The sequence below is a fragment of the Diplotaxodon limnothrissa genome, linkage group LG8 (assembly GCF_057381915.1).
Source record: "Diplotaxodon limnothrissa isolate DT_005_m linkage group LG8, D_limnothrissa_male_GT1.1, whole genome shotgun sequence".
NCBI lineage: Eukaryota > Metazoa > Chordata > Actinopteri > Cichliformes > Cichlidae > Diplotaxodon > Diplotaxodon limnothrissa.
This window is the reverse complement of record NC_140603.1, coordinates 5,497,974-5,524,450: the sequence shown is the minus strand read 5'-3', so window position 1 is coordinate 5,524,450 and position 26,477 is coordinate 5,497,974. Positions and strand designations below refer to the sequence as shown.

Here is a 26,477-nt window from a genome sequence, read left to right as displayed (position 1 = left end):
CCATCCAGCGGATTATGCATTTGTTTTGATACATTTGATCTCCCCTTGAATTTTAACAAACACTTAGCGGCATTTACTCACATATGAGATGCACAATAAGGTTTTCTGAGTGCTTTTCTGTGTTAAACTTAGTGTAATTTATACAAAATTGAATGCCACAAACATTAGTAACTCATTGTGTCTCGACTTGGAGAAATAAATGATGGAGCAGACGAGTTGCTCCTTGGCACAGTGACTGATCGCAGTGTGTTGGCAAGCTGTCCAACCGAGATAGTTTGGAGACAGGTTACCTTTGCAGTCACCTTGTGACCTAAACTGCTGTCCCAGGGGTTGAGGGTGCTGCATGCTCTCTGGGTGACCAGTTAATCGTTGTAACTAGTTACAGGTGATCCCAGACAGCCAAACTTAAATGCAATCACTTTTCATGGTCCCATGATGGTTACCAGCTTTTTTTCCTTTAGTGTGGCTGAGGCAGCAGGAAGTTATGAAGGCAGAGAAATAAAGCATCTTTGCTACCTGATGAGCCATGTTCCAAATAGTATAGATAGGACAATGGTGCCAACATTAGCCTAACTTCTTATGATGTAGCATTCAGAATTGGCTTTCATGGAGCTGGAAGACGCGGTGCCATTGTTGCACCACTGTCCTGACTGCACTGTGTAGATATTTTTAAGGCCTATTTCTATGTCATCTTTAAGCAAAAAGAATATGAAAATATGAAATGATGTCCGTGCTCCACTGTGTCCACGTGTTGCCTGGTTATACTTCTGTGATCAGCCAGTGTTGGTTGGTTACATATGTTTTAGTCTTGTTTGAATACATTTGCAGACAAATAAACTGCTCCCATTAGGGCAGCTGTGAGTCAGTATTGTACTCTTTTATTATTTAGATTTTTTGGTATAAAGTAACCGCTTTTGATTCAGTTTGGCTCTTCTGTTCATCCTGTGTAGATATGCTTCAAGAATGCACATTTTATGTAAGACGTTTACTGTTTTTCCCTTCAGATGTACTTTTGTAGTTTTATTTCAGTAGGCCTTAAAACACGCAAAGAATCTCCCTTTCCAGACTGCAGTCTGAGTCTCAGTCTACGTGTGATGTGATTCTGTGTTGACTTAGACCCGCTGCGTGTGTCTACATGCAAGGTCAGTTCAGTGTGTGGGAGGCGACATACAATAGGGGTGCTGAAATCAAACATGCACGACTGCGACAAGACGAGTGCAGAAGGTGAACAAATCGTCTGCTGTCACCAAGTCAAAATTATCCCAGGAGGACATTTTCAGACGTGTTTGTAGAAAGTCACCGTAACTGATGACTCAAGATGAGTAGACAGGAATGTGAAAGAATAAATGGTGGTATATGTGTGCTGAGGAGACATCTGAATAATGTGAGTGATAAGATACGCCATCTCACAGTCTGCAGATACAGTCGGAGCTTCGGGTCTGGTCTAAACTCTAAAAGACCTTACAACTCAAGTTTCGTCTTGTTTTCTTTTTTTGGTGTACCTGGCCTCTTTAAAGCTAACTGTACCTAATAACTCTGGATCAAAGGAATGTATATATTATAGTTTATAATAATAGTTTATATCGATGTTTCTAAATACACATCTTGGATAGAAGATGGGACATAGGTCATCTATTTGTTCTGAACTGAACGTTTTGAAACCTGGACATTTTCTGCCTTTTAATGATGTAAAGTTCAACCTTTTGACATGAAAGTCTGTGGGTCACTTTGTGTGCCAGGAAGCTGTGTGTCAGATCTGCATGAACCTGTTGCTTAATGTGAGGTATCGGTAAAAAATTATCTGTTGTGACTACGTAAGTTTTGTTTCGCAATGACTGCATCAGGCTGTGACAAATCACCTGAAAGCATGAATGAAGCAGATATTTAATCCCCATGTCAGACGAGTGTGTCACAGCTTCAACTGTGGAGTGTTCACTGTGTTTCTGTCCCCCCAGAAAAAGCAAAACTCATCACCAAAGAATTTATGTCTTTAATTTCTCCCTTAGTCATCTATATCGTGACCTGACAGACACCCAGAGACAAACACTTAGATTTTATCTCTGAAGCTGTGATGAACAAACACACTCACACATTTTCAAATTATACACACACATAAACCGTCACACCCACTTTATCAGAATTAGATCAGGTTTGATGTGACCACACACATACACATCAGTTTACTGTTTTTTTGCAAAAGGTCTCACTGTAAAGGCAACAGGATGATTTCTAACTCTCTCATGCCCTCACCTGTCCCTACTCTTGATCTGTCTTGTCTCCATGTTTTTCCTCTGTCTCCTCTCGCAGCTTCTCGGCCCTGCATCATGCAGCTCTAACGGGGACCATCGAGCTGCTGTCTCTGCTGCTGGAGGCCCAGGCCACGGTGGATATCAAGGACATAAACGGTATCATGATGGCGGAACAGCTTTGCCGGTTAACCCAGTGTCACCACGCAAACCCACAATTTAGGGGGGGGGGGGGGGAAATCCCAAATGTTCATGATGAAGAAGTCAGTTGAGGTTAAATTGAGCATGAAACCTCTTCACAAGTTTTCTGACACTCTCAGCTGAAAATAAATTTGACCCATATGAATAAATATGATTCACTTTGAAGTGGCTGCAGTGCTAATGTAGATATCCTCAGACTCCAAGTGGAACACATACAGTTGAATTTGGCAGCTTGGCTCCTGAAACCAGAGGTGTGTAGAGCTCTTGAAGCATGTCCTGCCAGCTTTTCAGTTTTGTTGTATCCACTGGCCTCAGCAGGGGGCGTCAACCCTCCTTTGGGCTCCCTATGGACATAGAAATTGCTGATTTTTTTTAAGCATTATTGACAGCCAGTGCATGGAAACAGAATAGCTCTATATCCTAATCAGACAAACAAACAAAATCAAACAAATTCACCTAACCAGAAAACAACAGGAAGTGAAAGACAAACAAACAATAAAACTGCTCTCCTTATTCAACATGGCATAATACTTCCAAATCATTAATTACAGATAGTGCTGGATCTTATGGGACATGAAAATATCTTCTCAAATATGAAAAAGCTTTAGTCTTTCTGTACTGTGAAACAAAAACTGTTGCTCCAGCCTCTGTACACTTACTACTGTTATATTGTCATTAGAAGTTAACTTTAACACATTAACCACATCTGAGTATGAACTGCAGCACTGACTAATTTCCAACCTTTAGCTGAGAATTCAGTTTTCAGATCTTCTTTCCATGTGTTTAACTTCTAATGTGGACTCCTCCAGTAAACAGAATGTAAATCCACTTTCTTATCATCATCATTATTTCAATAAGTGTTTGTGAGGAACAGTTACAATAAAAAGCATATTCCAATTAAATGTATGCCTTAGTTTGTCAAAAGATATGATTGCATAATGATCTGGATGATAATTCAAGTGGAGGGAGGTGGTGCGCGAGCCTACAAAAATAACAGTGACAGCCTTAGTATATGTGTATTACTGATAGTTATTATGAAATAAAATAATTTTTCATTTTAAGAGGTCATGCCTATATAGCAGTCCCTGTATCTAATAACATTTTAAAACGATTGCTTTTTTATTCTTGCCTCCTAACCTCTTCTTACCTTTCTCATTTCCACGTTTAGGCATGCGTCCCCTCCACTACGCAGCGTGGCAGGGTAAAGCTGACTCTGTTCTATTGTTGCTGAGAGCCGGCGCTGCAGTCAACTCCCCTTCCAATGATGGACAGATACCGTTGCATCTCTCTGCACAGTACGGACACTATGAGGTGGTGAGTAAGCAGACAAACACCAGAGGCTAAAGGCAAAGTTCCAAGGTTTTACCTGTCCTCCCATTTCACTGAAATCGATCCCCTTTGTGCCTCAGCTGGTATTGTCCAGCAACAATAGCAGTAATACCATTAATGCATACCATTAAAGAGCCTACAGGCAGTAACGACGAATATTCCTTTCTACGTGCTTGCTGGAATGTTTGAAATGACAGTTGCGTATACCGTGCACATACAGAACTTGTTACGTCATACAACCCCTACCCATGCCTGACCTCTTTAGAACACCGAGGCTGCACCCGACCTGTTTTATGTTCGTTCAGACAAACACACACACACACACACACACACACACACACACACATTAATGAGCATGTTGGGAAGACTGACATGTGAAAGCAAGTAAAAATAATAATAATAATGGATTGCATTTATATAGCGCTTTTCGGGACCCTCAAAGCGCTGTACAATACCACTATCCATTCACTCTCACATTCACACACTGGTGGAGGCAGCTACAGTTGTAGCCACAGCTGCCCTGGGGCAGACTGACAGAAGCGAGGCTGCCATATCGCGCCATCGGCCCCTCTGGCCATCACCAGTAGGTGAGGTGTCTTGCCCAAGGACACAACAACCGAGACTGTCCGAGCCGGGGCTCAAACCGGCAACCTTCCGATTACAAGACGAACACCCAACTCTTGAGCCACGAGTGCGTAATATATTAGTTGATTGCACTAATTTTACATTCTCTCCCTCTTCTTGGCTCTCAGTCTGAGATGTTGCTGCAGCATCAGTCTAATCCCTGCTTCATGAACAAGGCTAAGAAGACACCACTAGATTTGGCCTGTGAGTTTGGCAGACTGAAGGTATGAAAAGATTTTTGTGGAAGTTCCATATCTTTGATGTCTTCTTTTCCAAAATAAGAATGAGGTTGTTTTTTCTGCAGGTATTTGCTTATAAACCAAAATATTCCCTGGATTAAAACTGATTATGACATCACATGAAAAGTTCACACATCTGCTCAAAATGAAAATTATCCATTACTTTATTTTAAGTAATAAAATAATTTCTGAGATCATGATATGTACTCAGCACAGGGTTGCTGCAGGTCAAAAAAAGCCTGAAAAAGTCTCAAAGTTTGAAAATGAACGTTTTTTAAGAGAAATACTGTAGTTGTTAAATGTTCAGTCGTTTTTACAGCTGGCAAAAAAAAGTTAAAAATCAATGTATAGCGCTTTACTAGTCCCTAAGAACCCGAAAGCGCTTTACACATCCAGTCATTCACACACTGGTGATGGCAGCTACATTGTAGCCACAGCCACCCTGGGCGCACTGACAGAGGCGAGGCTGCCGGATACTGGCGCCACCGGGCCCTCTGACCACCACCAGTAGGCAACGTGTGAAGTGTCTCAAAGACCGAGACTGTCCAAGCCGGGGCTCGAACCGGCAACCTTCCGATTACAAGGCGAACTCCCAACTCTTGAGCCACGATCGCCCCATGATGTGGGTTATAATGTGGGTTATTTTCTATATAATGTGGGTCATTTTCTATATCCATAGTTATTACAGTAATGTCACTTGCTCAGGTGACAGATGGATGTAGACACTGTGACTTCACCGATAGCTTTCTCCCCAGCACGCTAGCTTATTAAAACCACAGTGCCGGTAGATCTGACTTTAAAATCGAGGTCTGTTGCCTGTTTATATGGTATTATTTACAAAGTAGACATGTCTATGCTTTTTGTGCACTTCTCTGCGCTCTAATGTGGACCATAATGTGGACATGTTTCATTTAGTAAGACCTCGAGACCTTAAACTCATTCGAAAGATCGAAGGTGGTGAGGAGCTCCATACACCTGAAGTTATTCATGAAACCTACAGATGACCCTTAGTGGCTGTTAGAAGGAACTGAAGTTTAAAATGCCCCAGTTTTCTGAGCCATAAGTTAAGCCCATCTTTCATATGCAGTCTATGACTGCTCCATTAGCAACTTCACAGTAGAGGCCCATGCACTTACGTTACACTACCTGTTAACTGATGTAAAGAAAAAAAAATGAAAGTACAAATAGGAGAGACAACGAGAGAGGCAGCGGGAGTAATGTTCAATAACCATGAACAGCCTTCAGCTCCAAGAGTCTGTTTAGTTCCAGTTCAGTTAGTTTCACTTTAATGTCGTGTACCATCATAGTCCAAATAATATATGTAATTTCTTTTAATGTTGACCTTTTAATTGAGTTTAATCTAACTGAATGAGGGTGGAACAGTGGTGCGATGGTCAGCAGTGTCGCCTCACAGCAAGAAGGTCCTGGTTTCGAATGAATCAGCTGAATGGTGGTCTCTGTGTTATAGTGACAGACTAGAAGGTGCTCGAGTTGTACCCCGCCTCTCACATTATGACGCCTAGTATAGGCCCCACCCCCTCTGCAACCCTGAATTGGATAAGTGGAAGAAACTTGATGGAAACAGTTTATTTATTGATGTTTTACAAAGGTCACAGGAACCCCGGGGTTATTTTTTAAACAAAAAGAGTACTAAAGTTAGCCCTTTAGTGAGATGTATATAGGTTTTCTTCATATGTGCAATCCAGTTGTTTGCATATGAGAACACGTGTTTTTCATGCTTTTTTTTATTTTAATGTGAATGGCCTAAGGCAAACACAAACCTTTGCTGAGACAACAAGGCTGAACTAAATCGAGCTCATTTCTGTGAAAGCAGAAGAGGCTTCAGTAGCTCCTTTTAGACTTTGTGAAGAGATTGCATATTGCAGTGCCTCTGCCACATCAGTGGATAAGCCCAGCTGTGAGATGTATAGCTGGCTCTGTTATTAAGAATTAGACAGACGCACACTTCCCATGCTTGTTAAACGTTCGCTCGTCTGCTCTGAGTTTGCAGTTTGGCTATGAAAGAAAATCGTAAGCTTTGGGCTGTTTTTTGTCACACAGTATTTGTGGGTGTATGCAGAGGCTGTGGTATCTTTAGACGACTGCTGAGTAGTGGATAAGCCTCTGTGCTCGTTTAACCCTATATATAAGTCACCATTTACACTCTAATACGTCAATATATATTTTTAGCATATATACATATATATATATATATGTGTGTGTGTTACTAAGGCTGTAATTCCTGTCCTGATTCTGCCATTTCATCTCAATTTTTTTGTTAGGTGACTCAGTTACTGCTGAGCAGTAATATGGTTGCAGCCCTGTTAGAAGGAGAAAGAGGAAACGGCAGCCTGGACTCTCCCTCCACCACCCCACTCCACCTAGCAGCCAGGAATGGACACAAAGACATCATCAAGTAAACAGCAGCTCAGAGTGGCATTAAATGTTAAACATTATGATACAGTATCATGTAACACAGTGGATTCTGGATTCAATATCCAGGCATTGCTTTTCCTTTGATTGACAGTCTGAGCATCTGCGTTCACAGCCAGCATTTGCACACTGTTGTAGTTCAGCCCTTAAAATTGAAAAAATAAACTCTTAATTTTCAAAGGAATATAAAATACGTATAGTATGCACGAATAGTTTAGCTACAAAGTTGTTGTTGAACTGATACTTATGCCCACTAGTTAAAGAACTAGTATTTACAGTCATGGGAAATAGAAAGCAGGCCCACTGCAGGCAAAAACACACCATTAAGTACGCTACAGGAGATTCGCACCCTGAATCATTCCAACGAATGTCACTAGAACAATCGCTAGCTGCACTCCACATGACAGGAAGCGCAAACAGGGGATGGGAATTACCGGTGCAGCTACACAGCTGGTTTAAAAGCTTGAGCCCAAGTAGAAAATATTTTATTAGGCGACTAGATGACTAATTGTCAATATTGTCACTAGTCAGTACCAGGCACACTAGTCATTTAATCTAATTGTTTCACATTTTAATTGATGCCCAATTCTGATGGAGCAGTTTTCTGCTGGAGCATCGTTGTAGAGAAGGGCCATAAAAGTGTTGATCTCTGTCTCTTTTTTTTGTTAACTCTATTATTGTTAGTTCTTTAAAAGGCCAAGAATAAGACTGCAGATACAAGTGGCAGAAATACTTTTTCCGAAGGGTGGATGGACTCTTCCTCAACACAGGGTGAGCCAATCAGTCATTCAGGAAGGGCTCAGAGTAGACCTGCTACTCCTCCACATTGAAGGAGCCAGCTGTTTGCCTCCTGGGTAAGGTGTTCCAGCCAGGATTGTCCTACTGGAAGGAGGACGCGGGGCAGACCTAGCACACGCTGGAGAGATTATATCTCTCAGCTGGCTTGAGAATGCACCGACATTTCCCCAGATAAACTGGAGGAGCTGGCTGGGTTGAGGGAAGTCTTCCCCCGCTTCTGCTACTGCCCCAAGACCTCACTTTGGATAATCAAAAGAAAAAAACTGCCTAAACTACTTTTGCACTTATGCTGTGCAAAAGAATAGAACTTTATTAATCCCTTGGGGAGGTCCCCTAAAGGAAATAATAAAACTACTGTCACTACTACTGTACTATAATTCTGCTGCTGCTGGCATCATTTAAAAAAAAGGATGCAAAATGACCTTCACCTTATAAATGCTGCTGCTTTAACATGGTGTTTATTGTAGGCAAACTGTAATGGGTAAACTTAACACAGAAGTCCAATAACAGAACACCACTTGAGTTCAGATTAGACTGACCAGTCCTGCCAGTCACGCCCCTCCAGATTTCACTGGCCTCCACGTGAGCGGTAAAGTCTCCCAGTGGAGTGACATTCTCTGACCTGAAGGGTAGGGAAGCAACCCTCTTATCGCTTAAAATGCTGTTATTGCAGTCATATCCTCTCTGTGAATGGTACTCATAGCCAGTGATCAGTGGTCATGACATTTTGGATATTAACAATCATGAAACTGACCTCACGGCCCATTGTTAAGCAATGGTGCTAGCTCAGATGAGTCACAAAACGCTTCTCCCACTGAAAGCGCTATGTCCAAATGAACAGAATCAACTTTCTGGGATTTCTTTACGTGGATGTTCGAGCATGTGTCAAGACTGAACAAGAACTGTTACCATTTGAATTAATTCTGTAACTTTGTAACAATCTGTCCAGCACCAAAAAGAAAACATTGTACTATGAGGTTTAATCCCAATCGACTTTGCACTTTCAGCCTGTTTCAGCCTAAAAATGTCTTTGCCATGTAATCCCATCCCGCTGTTTTAGACATGCTGCCAACTATTCCCATCCCGTCTAAATTATTAAATATCTCATGCAACACCATCCATCTCCCCCTCTCCTGGAGTTGAAAGTGAATACTTAGTAATAAGTCCGTACAACATCATACCGCCCGTGATAATACTGGTGGAAGTTTGTGCATGATACAAAAATGTCATACTGCGATATCCTTGGTAGCAGAGAAGCCTATGCTCAACACAAACATGAACTGAAAAATAACACACACACACACACACACACACTCCTACACTTCACTGACAACCACATAAGTTTATTCAGAATTTACACAGCAGAATTTGGAATATGATACTAAGGGATTTATGGCACTTCAAAGACTGCCATACCTAAGCTGCAAATGTATTTGTAACTTCTCCCTTTTTGCAATAACTGGAGGAGCTTTATGCAAACAGGATATGACTTTGTGCCTGGAAAGATGGGAACTTTCTGTTGTTTTAGTACCATATACATCTGCCTGTGTTAGAAACTACGCTTTAGCAATTCATTCAGAGATCATTTCTGATCATGACACCTCAAATTTACCCTAAGGTTCCCCAATGGTCAGAGAAACTGCAAAAGATGTACTCTTAGACACTACCGGCCTCAGTTAGCATGCTAAATATTAAAGTTCCTGATAGTACAGTTAAACTGAACAAGAAGGACTCGTATGGAAGGGTTGTCATGCCAACCCATGCCTTCTGTATACCAAATTTTTCTAGAGTCAAAGTTCAGACCTCAAACCAATTGAGATGCTGTAGGTGGAGTAAGATGTGTGGCCTAAGCACACAGAACAGCTGAAAACAAAAACAGAAACAAAAAGAATCAAGGTTTTGCCATGACCCAGTTAAAGTCCAGACGTCAACCCAATTAAATTTGCAATTGCTGACTGTGACTATATGACTTTATAAATTGCTGCAGATGTCTGCACACACCTGCACACTAACACGGTGTTTCTGATTGGACTTCCTAGGTTGCTCCTCAAAGCTGGCATTGACATTAACAGAGCCACCAAAGCGGGGACGTCTTTGCACGAGGCTGCCCTCTATGGCAAAACGGATGTAGTACGGCTGCTCCTTGACGTAAGGAAAGAAGAGAAACATTGTATCTGTTAGCCTTATGAGCCATGTGGAAGGCTGCTTTTTTACAACAAGTGTCAACATAAAGACTCTTCACAGAAACATCACACTATGTTTTCACCTGCTCAGTATTATTCTTTAATAAAGCAGATTGGAATTTAAGGGAGGGTTTGTTTTTAAAAGTCCGACTCCCACGTAGCCGTTTTACGATCTGTATGTGTGTGTGTGTCTAGGCGGGCATCAACGTGAACATGCGCAACACCTACAACCAGACGGCTTTGGACATTGTCAATCAGTTCACCACTTCCACAGCCAGCAGGGAAATCAAACAGCTGCTGAGAGGTCGGTAGCTCATGAAATGGTGTCTTGATGTTGCACTGATACATTTGGGTAATTTGGCTTCTCTGGTTTAGAAATGTGATCAGGTTTCTTTTTCTTTCTTTCTTTCTTTCTTTCTTTCTTTTTGCAGAAGCATCAAGCTCCCTTCAAGTTAGAGCAGTGAAGGACTACTGGAATCTCCATGATCCCACTGCACTTAACCTGCGGGCGGGAGATCTGATCATGGTACTGTTTTGTGTGTAAAAGTCTCAAAATGTTGTTTTATGGTTGTCATATTGTTTTTGTTCATTATTTTCATTGTCCTTGTTTATAGAAAAATGTAATTAAATGAAATTAATTTGAAAATCCCTAATATCACATTTAAAACAGTCATTATTATTCATTTCCTGGGAAAATTATGAAAGGAGAAGATTTCCTTATTTAATGAATTTAAAAACCTACTGAACAAAAATGTAGCCGACATTTGTTTTTATCAATCAGTAGCAGCAGTTTCTGTTTGGTAAGATTTTGCAAATTGTTTAAAGAAGAGAAGTTTAATCATTTATTTTATTCTAAAAATTTCAAGAAAAGTGTTTTTTTGTTTGTATATGCTGACATATATAATTCTTACAAAGAAGAGCCAACACAAACATCGGAATCGGCTTGATTGAGATGAGAAAATGAGATGAAGTTGTTAGGTGAAGTTATAGTGAAGCCTTGTTGTTAGGATTTGTGTGGTATGTTTCAGGGTAATTTCATGTACTCCAAAGCAGGAGACCACAGCAGAGGAACAGGCACAAACTTGCTGCTGCTGTGTCTCTCATTATCAGCATCATTATCACAGTTTGCTCTAATTCGTGTGTTCATGTCTTTATGTGCTCTCTGCTGTGTATTTTGATATATTTATGTGAGTCATAGGGACATCTGAGAGTTGTGTTTGAACTTGTATGCTGTTGTCTCTTACTCTGCCAGAAAGCAGAGGTGTTTGTTTTTCTTCTCTCGAGGCGCTTTGCTAATACTCACAATGAATAGATAGTGTATTTCCAGCCTACTGGCCCACTCATTATGGACTTAAGTGCATGCCTGTGGGTGTCGCACACAACATGCATGCTTAAAGCTATTGTATTTTTGCTAACACATAGCATTTTTTTGTTTTAATCAACGCCCATAGTGTTCATATGACTGTATCAATTGCTGGGACTGTGAAGTATACCAAGACTAATGCCATTTGTAATGAAGTGTTCTCATGGCTTCTTGCTGACAGGTCCTGGAGCAGCACTCAGACGGCCGGTGGAAAGGTCACATCCATGACACCCAGCGGGGGACAGACCGGGTGGGCTTTTTCCCCCCTTCAGTGGTGGAGGTCCTCAGCAAAAGAGCAGGTAAATAAATAGCTTATTCACACCTGCATAAACATCAGTTACCTTATTAATAATTAACATTAATACACTCCAGAATATTTATGCAAGTATTATAGTTGTGCTCCTCTCAGTAGTTGTAGAGTTATCCAGTTAGCAAGACGGTGAACAGAGAGGACGGCACCTTGGTTTGCATCTTCAGTTTACAGTGGCATACTTTGAATTTTGTGTACATGGCAACCTGTATCCAGTCCAGTCCAACTCAATACATGCCATTGCCACAAGGTTTGCTGTGTCTCTTTGCTGGGATATTATCTTCGATCCATCCAACGCCGCCAGGTTGCACCTCAGATGGTCCAGGAGCTCAGTGATGCTTTGGTCCACATCTGGGAGGAGATCCTCTAGAACACTAAGCTATCCTATGTGCTTAAATGGATGCTTAACAACATCTGGATAATCATTTTCATTTGAATTCAATTTCAATTCAGTTCAATTTAGTTTTATTTATACAGCGGCTGTTTGGCGACAGTGGAAAGGAAAACCCCCCTTTTAACAAGAACATTTCCATCAAACTATGTGCCATCCCTTAATTGCTAACACATTACCCATTTCATATCAGTGTAGACATACAGCATGATTTTCTTTCACTGTTGAGAGCTGATGTGTTTTCAGAGTATTCCTTTAATTTTTTTGAACAGTGTACATGTGCACTGTACAATTTCACATGAAATACCAAGCCTACCCTTTTCATTTAATTTGTGTCATTTCAATAGAAATTCCCAATAGTTTTACAAAATGTTAAAAAAACAAACAAACAAAAAAAACCCCAGTGAACTAAAACATACTAAAAGGGCTCAGAAATACTGCTGAGAAATAAGAGGAAGTGCCAGGTCTCATATTCATATAATTATCTGAGACATGAAAATATCTGTCAAGTTTCATATTTATTTATTTGTTTACTTGTTTATTTTTGTAGTCCAGGGGCCCGTTCTTCGTACCTCGCTAAGTAGGTTAGCTGGATTAGATTGTTGACGATTTCGCGTGATCTTGGATCGTTCGGTTCCCCGAAGCTCATCCGGGACTTGCTGCCATAGCAACAGAGCTGTAAGCGTAAATCTGCTCGGGAGCAGGTTTACTTTATGTAAACAGGATTAGATCGCGGCCACTCAGGTATGTCCGCTTCATTTATACGAAAGCAACAGCGATATTTTACCACTGTTTCACCATAAATAAATAACATCAATGTAACTGAAGATAATGCAGCACTTGATCCATTTATTGATGTCACACAGATACATACAGGTCATTTCCTAAAAAAGGGAAATGTACTATTAACATTCTATTACATGCATGTGATTATTACAGATGTAATTCATATTTCAGAGTAGCAATTGCAAATTACTTTGTGTAATCAAGATGAGAGACCACGGCTATAAAAGCGAAGGTGGATTTGGGAAGTCTGTCGCAGCCATGTCCTGTCCGTTTACGCGAGCCACCCATTGCGGAAGGTGCAAGATTGATAAGGAGAGTCCTCAGAACTCAGCGTATATTGCGGGATAGACAGGATCCTTTAGCTCAGCGCGACAGTGTGCTCATAGAGAGATATCGATTTTCCCGTGAGGGTATTATTTACTTAACCAACTTGTTGACGAGGGGGTGCAGGACCACCACCTGTCTTTTTGTGCTCTGCCCTTTTCTTGGTTGCTGTTATGAACAAACAAACAGATTATTTCAGGGTCTCTTTCCAAGAGACTAAAAGCAATATAAGTGATAAATATTACCATTCTGTGGAATATTCTTATATTTCACTTTTACTTGTTCCCATGTTCTAGTGGGTCCTGTTTTGTGGCTCTAATGTGAAAGAGGATATAATATAACATATTATAATATAATATATAATGTAATTTAATATAATGAATTTACCCTACCGCCTACTGGTGTTGGCCAGAGGGGCCGATGGCGCGATATGGCAGCCTGGCTTCTGTCAGTCTGCCCCAGGGCAGCTGTGGCTACAACTGTAGCTGCCTCCACCAGTGTGTGAATGTGAGAGTGAATGAATAGTGGTATTGTAAAGCGCTTTGGGTGCCTTGAAAAGCGCTATATAAACCCAATCCATTATTATTGTTATTATTAAATTACTTACGAGTTTAATTTGTCAGCAACTTCCTGCCAGCCCTCTCTCCTTGCTTTTGCAGCCTTTGCAGTGTTCCCTTGCGTTTTAATTAAACTCTGAAACTCCTGAAATCCCTCAATCAAGAGTTCTTGCTCTGCTACTGAAAAATACTGAGCGCGCTCCTTCGACATTTTCGCCGACCAATCAAAGGGTTGCCGATCAATGTTTCTACTATCGATTCGTAGCCCCTTTTACGACACCCAGTGATCTCACATTACTTCATCCAGCTATATTAATCGTCAACAACAGGTGTGTTCGGAGAACCGGGATAGCGAGCTCAAAGTTAGCGCGATGATTTGATCTTGGATGTAGTAAGCGAGGTACGAAGAACGGACCCCTGAAGTACCACCAGCCTGGGCAAACACATTTATTGTGGACATGAATTCAGACAACTGTATTTTGGTGTTGATAACACCTAATTTGACCCATGACGACTCTTATATATCTGGGCTACCAAAATATCTCCACACTTGTACACGAGCAGGATCTATCATGTTTGCAGACATGGCCGCTGGAGAATTCAGCATGCTTGTAAATCAACAAATTTAATCCCTGTGAATATGAGCTCCTCACTTGTTTGCAGCTGTAAAACCCCCGACTTTCTAGCACAGAGAGACCAGCACAGTCAGGGCTCCAAAAACAGCTCCAGACATGAGTGCACACTTCTGTGTCTTCAACAAGCCAGTCCACACACACACACACACGACAGTCTCACGGAGAAACACATTAATAGGATTACTATGGCCAGATTGCAAAGTGTCAGCTCAGTGTTAAAGCCTTCACAGCCTACATCGGGGTATTCTGTGTGTGTGGGCGTGTGTGTGTGAGACTGCTCATGCTTGAGGAAAGAGACGAAAGAAGAGAGTTCGCCTCAAAGTTGGTGATGGGCTCTTTGCTTATGAGGCAAACTCAGCAGGTTGTGTGCACCTGTGCAATAGTGTGTCTGAGCTCTGTGATAATGTCAGTGATGTCAGCAAACAGAGACCAATACCACACTAAGGAAGAGTAAGCCTTCTCAGTGTCTTTGGTGATCTTAAACTTCCATTCAGCAGCCTGTTATGTAACTGTAGAGGGGATTTACCGAGAGGGGATCTGTCTGTTTTTAGTTGTTGTTCCATGTACTCAATGAAAAAGAATACATGACGGAGACAAATGTTAAAGTTGATGATATTCATAGCTCTTCATTGCATGGTTAAAGAGCTTTCGATGCCTGTGCATGCATTTCAAACTGCCACCGAACACGCATGTGCATTATCTGCTTTCCCTCACTCATGCATGTCCACCTCAAACCAAACCTGTCTCCCTGGCCGTAGGAGGCATGCTCTTCCGCCAAGCTTCAATGCCTTGCAAACGACAACACTTTGTGTCCGGAGCTCCTCCTTCGAGTCACGGCCCTGCCCCTCAGACTGATGACTTATACATCCTTGGCTATGACCCTGCAGGTACACACACAGATGCACTCACCAACCTTTTCCCTGTTTTACCACCTGCGGTGGATTCACGTTATCCCAGGCAAGGCAAGGATTGTTGGACAGGAATGTTTCTGTCCATATGCTCCCAAACAGCACCCCAATCCCAGTTTTTTCTTGATGAAAAAACTTTCCCTGATGCTGTGTCAGCTTGATAGATCCAGTCCCAGCTCCGGTTCTGCAGTAGGCAGAGTGTACCGTGAACGTTTGTCTAAAGTGTGTGTGTTTATTAGGTGCTCCATTGGGCAGTCAGCTCTCAACCCCAGCTAGTTCTGCTAGCCCCACTCAGGAAATCTGGGTCCTCAGGAGCTCTCCCACTGGTAAGAGTGTGTGGTCCTAAACCCCTAAAACCCCACCCACCGAAACCCCAATCGCCGGTGAACTTGTAGACCAGTCAAGTCACCACATTTTTGATAAACTGGGTCTTTTTAAAGAAGCTTATTCCTGTTTTATCCTTTTATATACCAGAGTTTTGACCTTACCATGCTAACCCTTCAAATCCCACCCTCTGCTTTATACACATCTAACAATCCAGCAACCATAACCAGTTCTCTTGCAGCAGGACATTACTATGAGGGAGCAGCATGAAGGTCTCTTTTTAAGTTCTTCTTCTTTTAAGCATGTTGGAGCTTCCTCTTATTCTCTGAAAATCTCCGCAAACATATTAATGTTTTTCTTCTACTATGTAATATATATTCAGTTATTTCCTGAACAGAGAGAATGTCGATTCCACTAAAACATAATGTTTTAATAATTTCATAAACGTTGAAAATTCTTTACATACATAAGAAGCTTGATATTAGCATCTTTTTGTTAAATATGGAGCTAGTGGCAGAGCGTGATTAGCCTTGCTTAGCATAAAACAACTTACTAACAAACACCTTGCATCGATTCAATCTGTATGGTGAGACAATAAATCCTTCAGTAATAAATAGGACTTAATAGTTTTTATGTATTTATTTATTTACTTATTTTTAGTACAGTAGGCAGCACATATAAATATATAACCTATAAACTGCCGGCTACAATTGTCTCCTAACTCAGACACTCCACAGGTCTCCTGTCAGTCTGTCATCTCTCTCTGTTTTGCTTTCTTTGCTCTTCTCAGGTGACAGAAACAGTGTCGGCAGCGCTGGCAGTGTTGGTAGCAGCCGCAGTGCAGGGAGTGGTCAGAGCTCAGAGAGCGGCCACAAACAGAATGGGATTCATTGCTGCCACAACAATGACGCTGGCAAGGTCAGATATGCACAGAGACAACCAAGGTGGACACTAAAAAACAAGGAGATGCTCTGCTTCATATGTCGACAGCAGACAGTTTCACTAATAGTAACAGAAATGAACAAAGTGTGGAGGATGTCAGTAATGCACTAAAGTACTTTTCTCTATCGTTGAGTACGCCTTTGTTTTGTGTGTGCAGCTGGCTCCCTCTGCTGGCGAATCAAGGGACCGCGTTATAGGAGTGGACCACAGCACACAGGTTGATGGATCCACAGGTTAGTAAGAAGATGACAGATGTTTCATTCGGTGACTCTGTTTGACAATAATAATAATTCTGTTAGCTGTGATTCTTCCAAGGTCCCAGACTTTCTGAAGGTCTTTCAGAGTTTTTCTTTTGCGGGTTGGCTGCTTTTTCAGTCCAGTTGTTTTACCTGACCTTTTAAATGGTAGATGGTAAATGGACTGATTCTTATATAGCGCTTTTCTACTCTCCCGGAGTACTCAAAGCGCTGTATGCAACATGCCACATTCACCCAATCACACCCATTCTCACGAGCACTTTCTCTATACATAGTGCTTTCTAGGTACATTCACACGATGGATGCATCAGAGAGCAACCTGGGGTTAGTATCTTGCCCAAGGATACTTGACGTGCAGACTGGAGGAGCCAGGGATCGAACCACCAACCTTCCGATCAGTAGATCGGGGGTGGCTCTACCTCCTGAGCTACAGCCACCCGATTCTTCTTTTACAGAAGAATGTTTTTTTTGTTTCTTTATCTACTTAATACTGGCCTATGAATCTTTCAACCATAAAAGGGTTGTATCTTTAGAAACCACGGGGCTGCTGTGTGCAGGGATCATAGAGCATTGTTCTGCTGTTTTTGTTGATGGTCTGAAAGGAAATGAGATGGAGGGGGACAGTAAATGCTTACCATACTTTACTTCACCACTGAAGCCAATAAAACCAGCATCTTCTTTCATCTACGCAAGCCATAAAAGCCCAGATCACTACTTCACAAGAAACACTAAAGGCCTGGAGAAATGTGCTCTGCTGTCAGGTATAATGGCAGGTGCAGGATTGCATGTTTACAGTATTTTCAGAACTTAAGTTCATTCTGCTGAGATAAGGCTTTTCAAATGTTAACACTCAAAGAAGCAGAGAATTCCCGTTGACCTCAGGGTGAATCGGAAGGGGGGGTTAAAGTGCAGGAGAAGAGGGAGGAGACAGGGAGCATCAGGAGCAAAAGACATCTGTTAAATGCCTGAGAAAGAGGAAGGAAGACAGGGAAGAGGAGCTGATGTCTGCCCTGCACGAAGGATAGGTGGAGGGAAGGATGAAGTGTGAGACATCAGGAGCTCTCCGGCTCTCGTTTTTTCTCAGGGGTAAGACCGTTGTTATAATTTGACATGATGTTTGACGTTTTGTCAGAGGAGAAAGGGTTCGATCCTGTTTTAAAGGACCCACTGCATTCCAAATTTTTGGTTAATATTTCATTGGGAATCACCTTATTGGTGCAGAAATATAATTTTATGCCTGCCAAACTTTGTTATCTTCGACATTTTTGATAGATTCAGCTAAAGAAATGGGAAAGAAATTGTGTTTTTGCCACAGTCTGATAGTTATTGTCAATATTTCAACCTTTCTTTCTTTGCTTGTTGTCTGTTGTGGGCAGATAAAAGATAAATAAATAATAAGATGAAAAACTGTTTTACATTTGATCATTGAGTTCCTCTTATGCTGTACTTGAATGAGTCGTGGTCAGACTTAAGTGGCTTAAAAAAATCAAACAGTTGGAAATAGTTGGGTGCAAAGACTGGAAAACACGTGAAAGCCCTTCAGGAAGCCTGGAGATACCAATCTTGCTTATGGGTTAAGGACCTACAGCCCTGTCTAGCTCTCCTACAGTGACTGCCCGTCTGCTGTAATCTCCTCCATGCTCTTGAGACTATGCCGGGAGACACAGCAAACCTTCTGGCAATAGCATGTATTGAGTTGGACTACCTGCACAACCTCTATTCCTATCCAAATGCAAAACTAGTGAAAAACAGTCAGAAAAGCTGAGGAGAGAAAAAAAAATGTCAGTTGCCTCCACCTTTAAAACCATTCTTGATTTGATGGGCGATCACTAACCTAGAAATGTAACTGACTGTATTTGAATTGTAGTTGTACTTTTCCACAGTACAATGACACAAATTCCTCATCTCTTTCCATCTTGTACAAAGAGCATGTCGCAAGAAGCACGACTGCGTTGTTTTGATGGGTGATTATCATGCTGAATAAGTTAACTCATCTCCCAGGAACATCTTGACAGTGCAGTGTCTTATATTACTTATTGCCCTGTTACAAGGTGTATCTGCGTGTCTGTAAGAGGTCTTAAATAAAAGTTATTGAGAAATGAAAAGATCAAATGTTGTTGTGAGAAAGGACTAGAAGAGCGGAAAAAAAAGACTCAGCCTTGGGCAAGAAGAGAAGTGAAATTGGAGCAGTTGGCAACAAAGTATCGTTCCTCTGAGATCTGAGTATATAATGACTGTAAATAAGATGAGTGAGGGGTGTATGAGATCTGGTAGATGGCACAGCTTCACTCACCCGGAGAGACGTGACAGCCCCACTCAGTCACACAGCTGCTTGGAAAAGAACGATTTAACATGACTCAACTAATGCAGACCGGATTGATCTCTTGCTGTCACAAAGCAGAATCTTGTTACTTTGAAAACATGGCTGTCTTTTTTTGGGTTCGTCTTGTTTTTCCTCCAGTGTCTGTCTTCCTCCACGCACTCATCACAAAACACATCCCACAGGATTAATTGTGTGTGTTTTTTAGGTGGTTCCCGCCAACAGGTTAACGGCACTCCTCAGAAAGACTTTGTGAGGCCTGAACAGCTTTTGGAAGGCAAGGTGAGCTGAGTTTTAGAGTTGTGCAAGTTTGCGTAAATGTTTTCTACACACAGAGGTTTTGGAAATGAATCTCCTCTCTGTCGTTAGGATTCAGAAGCTATCTACCAGTGGCTGTGTGGGTTCCAGCTCGAGCAGTACACGTCCAGCTTCATCAGTGCAGGATATGATGTACCCACCATCAGCAGAATGACCCCCGAGGTGTGTATTTATGTTACAATTTTCAGCATTTTTAGCTCTATGCCGTTAGACTTTTCTTTGTTCTTTGTACTTTAAAGTTGTGTTTGTTTTTTGCTTCTTCTTTTTTTACATAAAACCTTGGGATGACTGTTTTATGAATAGGTTCCATTTCAGCCTGAAACCCTCTGAGCCTGATATGTATGTTTAAAAAAAAAAAGGTTTAAGAAGTCCATTGAAAACTTGACATGACTGCAACTAAAGCACTCTTTTTTTACACTCTTTTTTTACAGATGAAAAAATGATTTCTCTTGGCTAAAGTACAGTTATTTAATTGATTTGTTGTTGATTCTTTCATTTGTTGGTTATGTTAATGATTCACTCATTATTTGCGTGGATATTCTTCAGGATCTTACAGCTATCGGAGTGACCAAACCAGGCCACAGGAAGAAGATATCGATGGAGATTAGCAAGCTGAGCATTCCTGAGTGGCTCCCAGATTACATTCCTGTGAGAAATCAGTCCTCCCTCTTATTTGCCATATACATCATGTAAATAGCTGGCTCTTGCAGCCATTGTAAATTTTGTCTGTGTTGTCGTGTTCAGTCGGACCTGGGGGAATGGCTGAGTGTGATTGGATTGCCTCAGTACCAGAAAAGATTGTGTGACAATGGCTATGACTCCATTGCCATTGTCAAGGACATCACCTGGGAGGACCTGCAGGAGATAGGCATTACTAAACTGGGTGAGGAATTTCTATAATTTTCTATAATAACTTCTGCTAATAACTTCTCTGATCGGTGACTGGTCCGGGGTGTACTCTGCCTCATAGGCTTTGAAACTGAATCTTTTGTGTGCTGTGACTGCTTGTGACATTGTCAAAGCACAGAAGGGGAATGTTTGATCACTTTTATTAAATCTTTTTGAGCTCTGTAATAAATAAATAAATCTGTGTGTTTCAGGTCATCAGAAGAAACTAATGTTAGCAGTGAAGAGACTGTGTGACCTGCATCGCTCTCGTAACCATGCCGACAGAACCGGAGGCGAAACTCTCAGACGAAAGCTGCCTGCTGCTCTGGAGCTGGTGGTTATCGAACACGCGCCGACACACAATGCTCAGGCACACGCTGACACTCCATCCAATGACTGTTGCTCCTCCCCTCGTACTCCCAGAGCCCTCCTTTCCTTCCAGGACAGCGAGCTAAGCGTGGAGCTACAGAGTGCAATGATGGGAAAGGCGGGTGGAGGTCCCGCTGAGATGTTCAGCATTAAAGGTGTGTCCTCTGCTGCAGGTGGGACTGCCATGTCAGTCAGTCAAGAGAGCATTGGCATGCGTTCGCGGGGCTCAGGGAAATCTGGGAACTCTGGAAATGTAAATTTGGCTCATTGTCAGGATCAGCAGGCCGTACTGTCTTCAGCCAGGACATCGAGCCGGTCTGAGGAGAGTTTAAGTAGTGGAGCAGGGGAGGAGGTGAAGAGTGGAAGAAGCAGTCCTGGAGGCAGAAGTAGACAGAGACCCAGTGAGTCATGGGTGTATCAGAGTCAATCTGCTATCCCAAATAAAATCCCCTTCTCCCCTCTCACACCTCCACTGACCCCCAGCAAGATGCCCCGCTTTGCCTACCCAGCTGTCCCACCTAAAGCCAAACACTTCCAGTCTCCTAACCGCCCTTATCAGCCTCAACAACACCCACCCTCCTCCCCATCTTCACCATCCCCGCAAGCTTCTCCGACACAGAAGGCTTTCAGTTATATCCAAGCTCAAGCAGAAGTAGTCAGTGGGGCTCCACGACTACTTTCCAAGCCACTGCCTGGGGCTGTCCCGCTGCTGGGGCCCTTACTTGTACAGGGCCCAGCCAATGAAACTCAAAAAGGCCCACAAAAGAAGCGCTCGCAAAGCCTGAATCGCTATGCTCTGTCAGATGGTGAGCCAGATGAAGACGACAATCCCACTTCCCCTTGTACCTCTGCTTCCTCTGCGGTCATGCCATCTTATGCCACCATGTCACGCAGGCCGGGACGTGGCCATGCAAGTCCTCTAGGGGCCCAACGTCACATCAACCGTAGCCACTCCTTTGCTGTGCGCTCTCGACGCAAAGGTCCGCCTCCACCCCCACCTAAGAGGATGAGCTCGGTAAACGACACCCGTGTGTGTCAACCAGGAAACCACCAAGGAGTGGAGCCAGAGGTGAAGGAAGGGGTAGAGATGGAGAGTGCAGGCAGTGTGAGGAGTATCGCAGCCAGGCTTGAAGGCAGCAGCAGCAGTAGCCCATCTAGAAGAATAGATATACCACCAGCCCACCTCCCTGTTTCACCTGCATTCAGCCCTGTTTCCTCACCGATCCCACGTGGATTTCCTTCTCACACCATCACTCAGCACTCCAAACCTGTCCCAGCCTTGGGTCTCGGGGGCCTTAGGAGGGTAGGAAGTGAAAGGACAGAAGGAGACTTCAATAGACAAAGAGGTAGAAGTACAGAGAGAGACTCTGGTGAGGAAGTGAAAGCAAAGAAAACTGAACACATATCAAAGAGTGCTGCTGCATCTCCCAAGCACAGGTCCAAGGACCATCTACCGTTTGCTGAAGAAGGCAACCTGACTATCAAACAGCGACCCAGGATAGCAGTCGTTAGTCAGCCGGGTGCTGAAGTTAAAACTCCTTCAGAGGCGGTGCAGACCCCAGACAGCCTTGAACTCCCAGAGTTCAATCTAAAGGAGTCTGACACGGTGAAAAGACGGCACAAACCCAAAGACAAAGACGCGTCCACTCCTGAAGAGGTTAGCACCCCACACAGAAACAACAAGCACCCAGAACCCAACAGCCTCCACATGCAAAATAACATCAGTACACTGAGTGACGATGAAGCTCAGTGGCCACACAATGTTTTCCAGAGGATAGGATCAATGGGCAAAGGCCCAAAGCCTCCAGTGTCCTCAAAACCTCCCAGTCCCCTCAAACAAACCCCCAACAGCAAACCAACAACTCCTCAAAAAACTGTTTCGCCATTGCAACCAAGTGGACAAACAGCCATCCCTAACCTCACGAGCGTACAGATTCACACAGTCTCCCCAAAGCTGAAAAGCAACATGTACATTCAGACTTGTATGTCCAGTCCAAAACCTGCGAAACACAGACAGACCTTCACGTCCGAACCTGAGAGTCCACAGAAAGCCGTCGCTGTGTCAAGACTCCCTCAGAACACCTATGCAGCAACAGCAGGTAACAATGAAAAGAAGATATAATACCAACAAGGCCATCAGTTGGCTTTTGTTTTAGCCACATTTTCAAATCCACTCTTTCAGATTAATTTTGGCATGACGGTTTTCTTGTTAAAGCTTTTAAAGTTGCTATAAAAATGGCCGGGTGTAAACATAATCCAGTCCCTACACCAATTCTAGATGGGCGACCAGTGATCTGGTGGATGTTAAGAGGTTAAACTTGTTTCCTAACAGCGAGCTTCTTTTTGATGGTTACATAATATTTATTGTTCCTCAGGTCCGAATCTCAGCATGGCTCAAAGTGTTGCCTTTGCTGCTCCACCGTCACCATTGCTGAACTCTTGCTGCCCACCCTCGGCACTACCCAGTCAGCCAGGAAAAGGATGGGTAACTCCGCCTGGTGTGGCCAGTGTGGAGATGCTGGCCCAGAAGAAACTAGAGCAAACTAGTACATCACTGGAAGCTGCTCTCAAAGTAGTGGAGACCAAACTGGCACAGGGGAGCAATGTGGACGGGTAAGAAGTATTGTATTGGTGTAGTTGGGGTGGTGTGCTTTACCTGGAATGATAATATTGTGCTCTTCATACTGATTGCTGAGCTGTGGTACCGCGGTAACCGTTGGTTTGCACTGGTTGTTTGAACTGTTCCTTGTGAACATGCAGCAGATCTGACAGATCAGCTGCTGGGCTGTAACTAAAGTCCCTAGTGAGGACACCGTCTACAAGCTTTACTGTTGTCAGTCTATATAACCTGTGGAAAACTTGAAATCATGAATCTCCAAAGAAAAAAACAAAACAAAATTTCTTTTTCAGTTTTTCTTTTGTCTTCTTTGTTTTAGCACCTGCCCTCTTTTTTTCAAGTTTCTAAAATTGAGAGAAGGCCAAATGTTATCACTGATAGAAACATGTAGTCTCAGTGTAGTTGGCACTGCACTGCTCATGCTAACTCTAAATTTAGCAACAGGGAAAATGCCAAAAACATCTGCAGAATTCAGTGAAGGTCCTCGAGCATTAACTTTGTCCTTTGTTTAGTTCTCTAGTTATTTGTTGCTCCACACTGATGAAAAGAGAGGTTACTAGAGTAAACCTGGTTCTCTTTCAAACCTCGCTTGGTATTCCACTTTGAAAAGCGCCCTTTGGCATGACCCCCTTTATAACAGCCCTTGGACCCATACCCAAAGTAGTTCTTCCTGATGTCCATGCAAATGGGCGCTGCAATGAGCCAAACTCAGTTTGCAAAGTTATGATAGTAGCCAAGGTTGTCTGTCAAACCTCTCTTGGTAGCGCACTATGGTAGATGTAGACCCCTCTGAGATTGCATGGTCCAAACACTATAACTTCTCCACCCAGGAAGAGCACCACCTCACACAAATTTAAGAGCCCACAGTAAGCACTGAGTGTGCCAGTGAAGGTTAATGTTAAGGCAGTAAAACCTAACAGATGTATGTAGAAATTTCCAACTAGCAGCTGCACAGATGCTCCTGCCAAGAAACACCCTTAAAAAGGGCCCATGAGGTAGAATGTGCACGCAGGTGCGCAGGAGGTTGCTATCCCTGGCATTCATATGCCATCACAATATCGTCTACCACCCACTGTGACAGCTGGTATAGGCTTCCCTATGTGCCAAGGAGCCTGGAACACAGAGAGCTGATTGCTTTTTACAATTCCCTTATTTCTGTCTACATAAATGCATAATTCTCAGACAGGCCACAGCGAATTAAGCCGCCTCTCGTTCTCATCAGCAGATGGCAGGGGCTTATAGCCTGAGAGCGAGGTAACAATAGGTAGACTCCCTAACCTTAGGCACAGAGGCTGGGTTAAGGCGCAGAACCACTTTACTATAGTTGGGTTTATCTCTGAAGTACACACTATTTGCCATCATAAGGTCAGCATGTGGAAAGAAGTCTTACACCATGAGTGGTCTCAGTCAGCCTGAAAGGGAGACCAGACTCATTTAAATTTAGCATTTCAAATGTCAGGCTGAGAAAATTAACTCAAATGCTGATGACAAATCTGTCTGCAAGGCCTAGTCACTGCACAAGGCAGTGGCCATGAATGATTGTGGAGCAGACAAGCTAGCTCCGCCATCCATGGCCAAGCTGTTTCAGTGCCTCACCCAGCTCAGTACTGAGGGCATGTGGCTGAGGAAATGAATACAGCAGCATTCCCGAGGGTCTAGTTTTAGCCATAATCACTAATACTCAGCCTTGAGAGCTAGCTATAGCTACACAAATACAAACACAAGCTTCCTTGACGTGCTAGCTTTGTTGCAGACCCACGTGTTATAATGTCACAACCGCTCGTAGAAGAATATATTTTCCACCTATTTATTCATCCATTCTCTTCTACTTATCCTTATCAGGGTCACGGGAAGCGTATCCCAGCAACCATGGGGTGAAAGGTGTTATACACCCTGGACACAACGCCAGTCTGACGCTAAATCTTGTGATGAAAATATTACAGTGTCATAAAATTCCTGAAACAAGAAAAGCTAATGTTTGAGGATCAGCAAACAGTTAAATGGATAATCCTGTTCCAGGACCGCCGAGGAGCTTTAGTGATCTTCACAGGAAAGAAAGCAAACATGCCTGATGTGGGGACAGGGGCTAAGATGTCCTTAAAGTGATTGGTCTGTTTTAGACAGACATGGTTGTAGTGGAGCTTCTGTGATTGTGCATGCCAGAGTGCTTGACTACAAGCTACACGATACCATGCATTCATATAGTGCTTTTTTTTCTATACAAACACTTTGTCTCACATTCATAGCTGTTCTGAATCACCAGTTAATTTGACAGTTAGCTTAACTCTTTTTTTACTTCACATTGTCCCATCTGTTTCCTAGTGGGGGCACCACAGTGAAGGCAGCAGGCAATATTCTGGATGACATTGGCAACATGTTTGATGACCTGGCCGACCAACTGGACGCCATGTTGGAGTGACCTCCCAACTTCTGTCCTGCACACAGAAAAAGTTTCTGTCTCAAGGGAGCAGCAGACAGAAATCCGAACAGTGAGCACGGGGTCAGAGGGAACCTTAGATGCTGGGAAGAACAGAGAGTGTGGAGCTCAGCACTTCCTGGGGTTTAAGATCAATCAGTTTGTGAATATTTGAGGACTTTCCTGCACAGCTTTTCCTCTGTTTTTGAGCACTTCGCCTTAGGACACACACCTGGGAAAGTTATTGGAGGGAGTACAAACAGCCGCCAGAAGAGCTTCCCGATGTTGTTCAGTATCTTCAGTATCACTAAAAGGGAATAAGAGTCCATTGTATCCATGTAACCTGTGTATATATAGACACGTGTTTATGTGTGTAGTCAAATATCTTTATACTTAACATATTGACCTGTGATTATATTTATACTTATATATGTTGGGGGTTTTTTAACCAAAAGAGTTCCTATTGGCTGCTTTAACCCATTCTATTGTATATTAGCAAGATGATCTAATATGTATATTTTGCTGCTTATGGTCTGTAGCGTGGGGAAATGATTGTTTAATATAGGGAAAGAATTATATTTCATAAATGTACGATGGATTGGCGTGGACCTGTTTTAACACAAGTGTTTGTTGTTGTTGTTCTTTAAAGCACTGTTACTGTCAGTAAAAACAGATGCTTATTGGTTTTAAAGTTATTTA

General features: G+C 42.7%; 1 protein-coding gene across 2 annotated transcripts in view; it reads left to right on the top strand.

Moving 5' to 3' along the window:
* caskin2a (CASK interacting protein 2a) overlaps positions 1–25,781 on the top strand; it is a 50,123-nt gene extending 24,342 nt beyond the window's left edge. Inside the window, exons 3-22 of one of the 2 annotated variants that reach the window (XM_085360347.1) lie at positions 2,308–2,405; positions 3,616–3,761; positions 4,529–4,624; positions 6,922–7,055; positions 9,910–10,018; positions 10,249–10,357; positions 10,485–10,579; positions 11,598–11,715; positions 15,178–15,306; positions 15,567–15,653; positions 16,442–16,569; positions 16,751–16,826; positions 19,379–19,452; positions 19,540–19,650; positions 20,035–20,136; positions 20,233–20,371; positions 20,589–22,844; positions 23,121–23,358; positions 24,283–24,288; positions 25,685–25,781. In XM_085360347.1, coding sequence (XP_085216473.1) covers positions 2,308–2,405; positions 3,616–3,761; positions 4,529–4,624; positions 6,922–7,055; positions 9,910–10,018; positions 10,249–10,357; positions 10,485–10,579; positions 11,598–11,715; positions 15,178–15,306; positions 15,567–15,653; positions 16,442–16,569; positions 16,751–16,826; positions 19,379–19,452; positions 19,540–19,650; positions 20,035–20,136; positions 20,233–20,371; positions 20,589–22,844; positions 23,121–23,358; positions 24,283–24,288; positions 25,685–25,781 — 4,348 coding nt within the window. The remainder of the gene's footprint in view (positions 1–2,307; positions 2,406–3,615; positions 3,762–4,528; positions 4,625–6,921; positions 7,056–9,909; positions 10,019–10,248; positions 10,358–10,484; positions 10,580–11,597; positions 11,716–15,177; positions 15,307–15,566; positions 15,654–16,441; positions 16,570–16,750; positions 16,827–19,378; positions 19,453–19,539; positions 19,651–20,034; positions 20,137–20,232; positions 20,372–20,588; positions 22,845–23,120; positions 23,359–24,282; positions 24,289–25,684) is intronic. The other variant, XM_085360346.1, reaches the window with a different exon arrangement.
* The last annotated feature ends 696 nt before the right edge of the window (positions 25,782–26,477 follow it).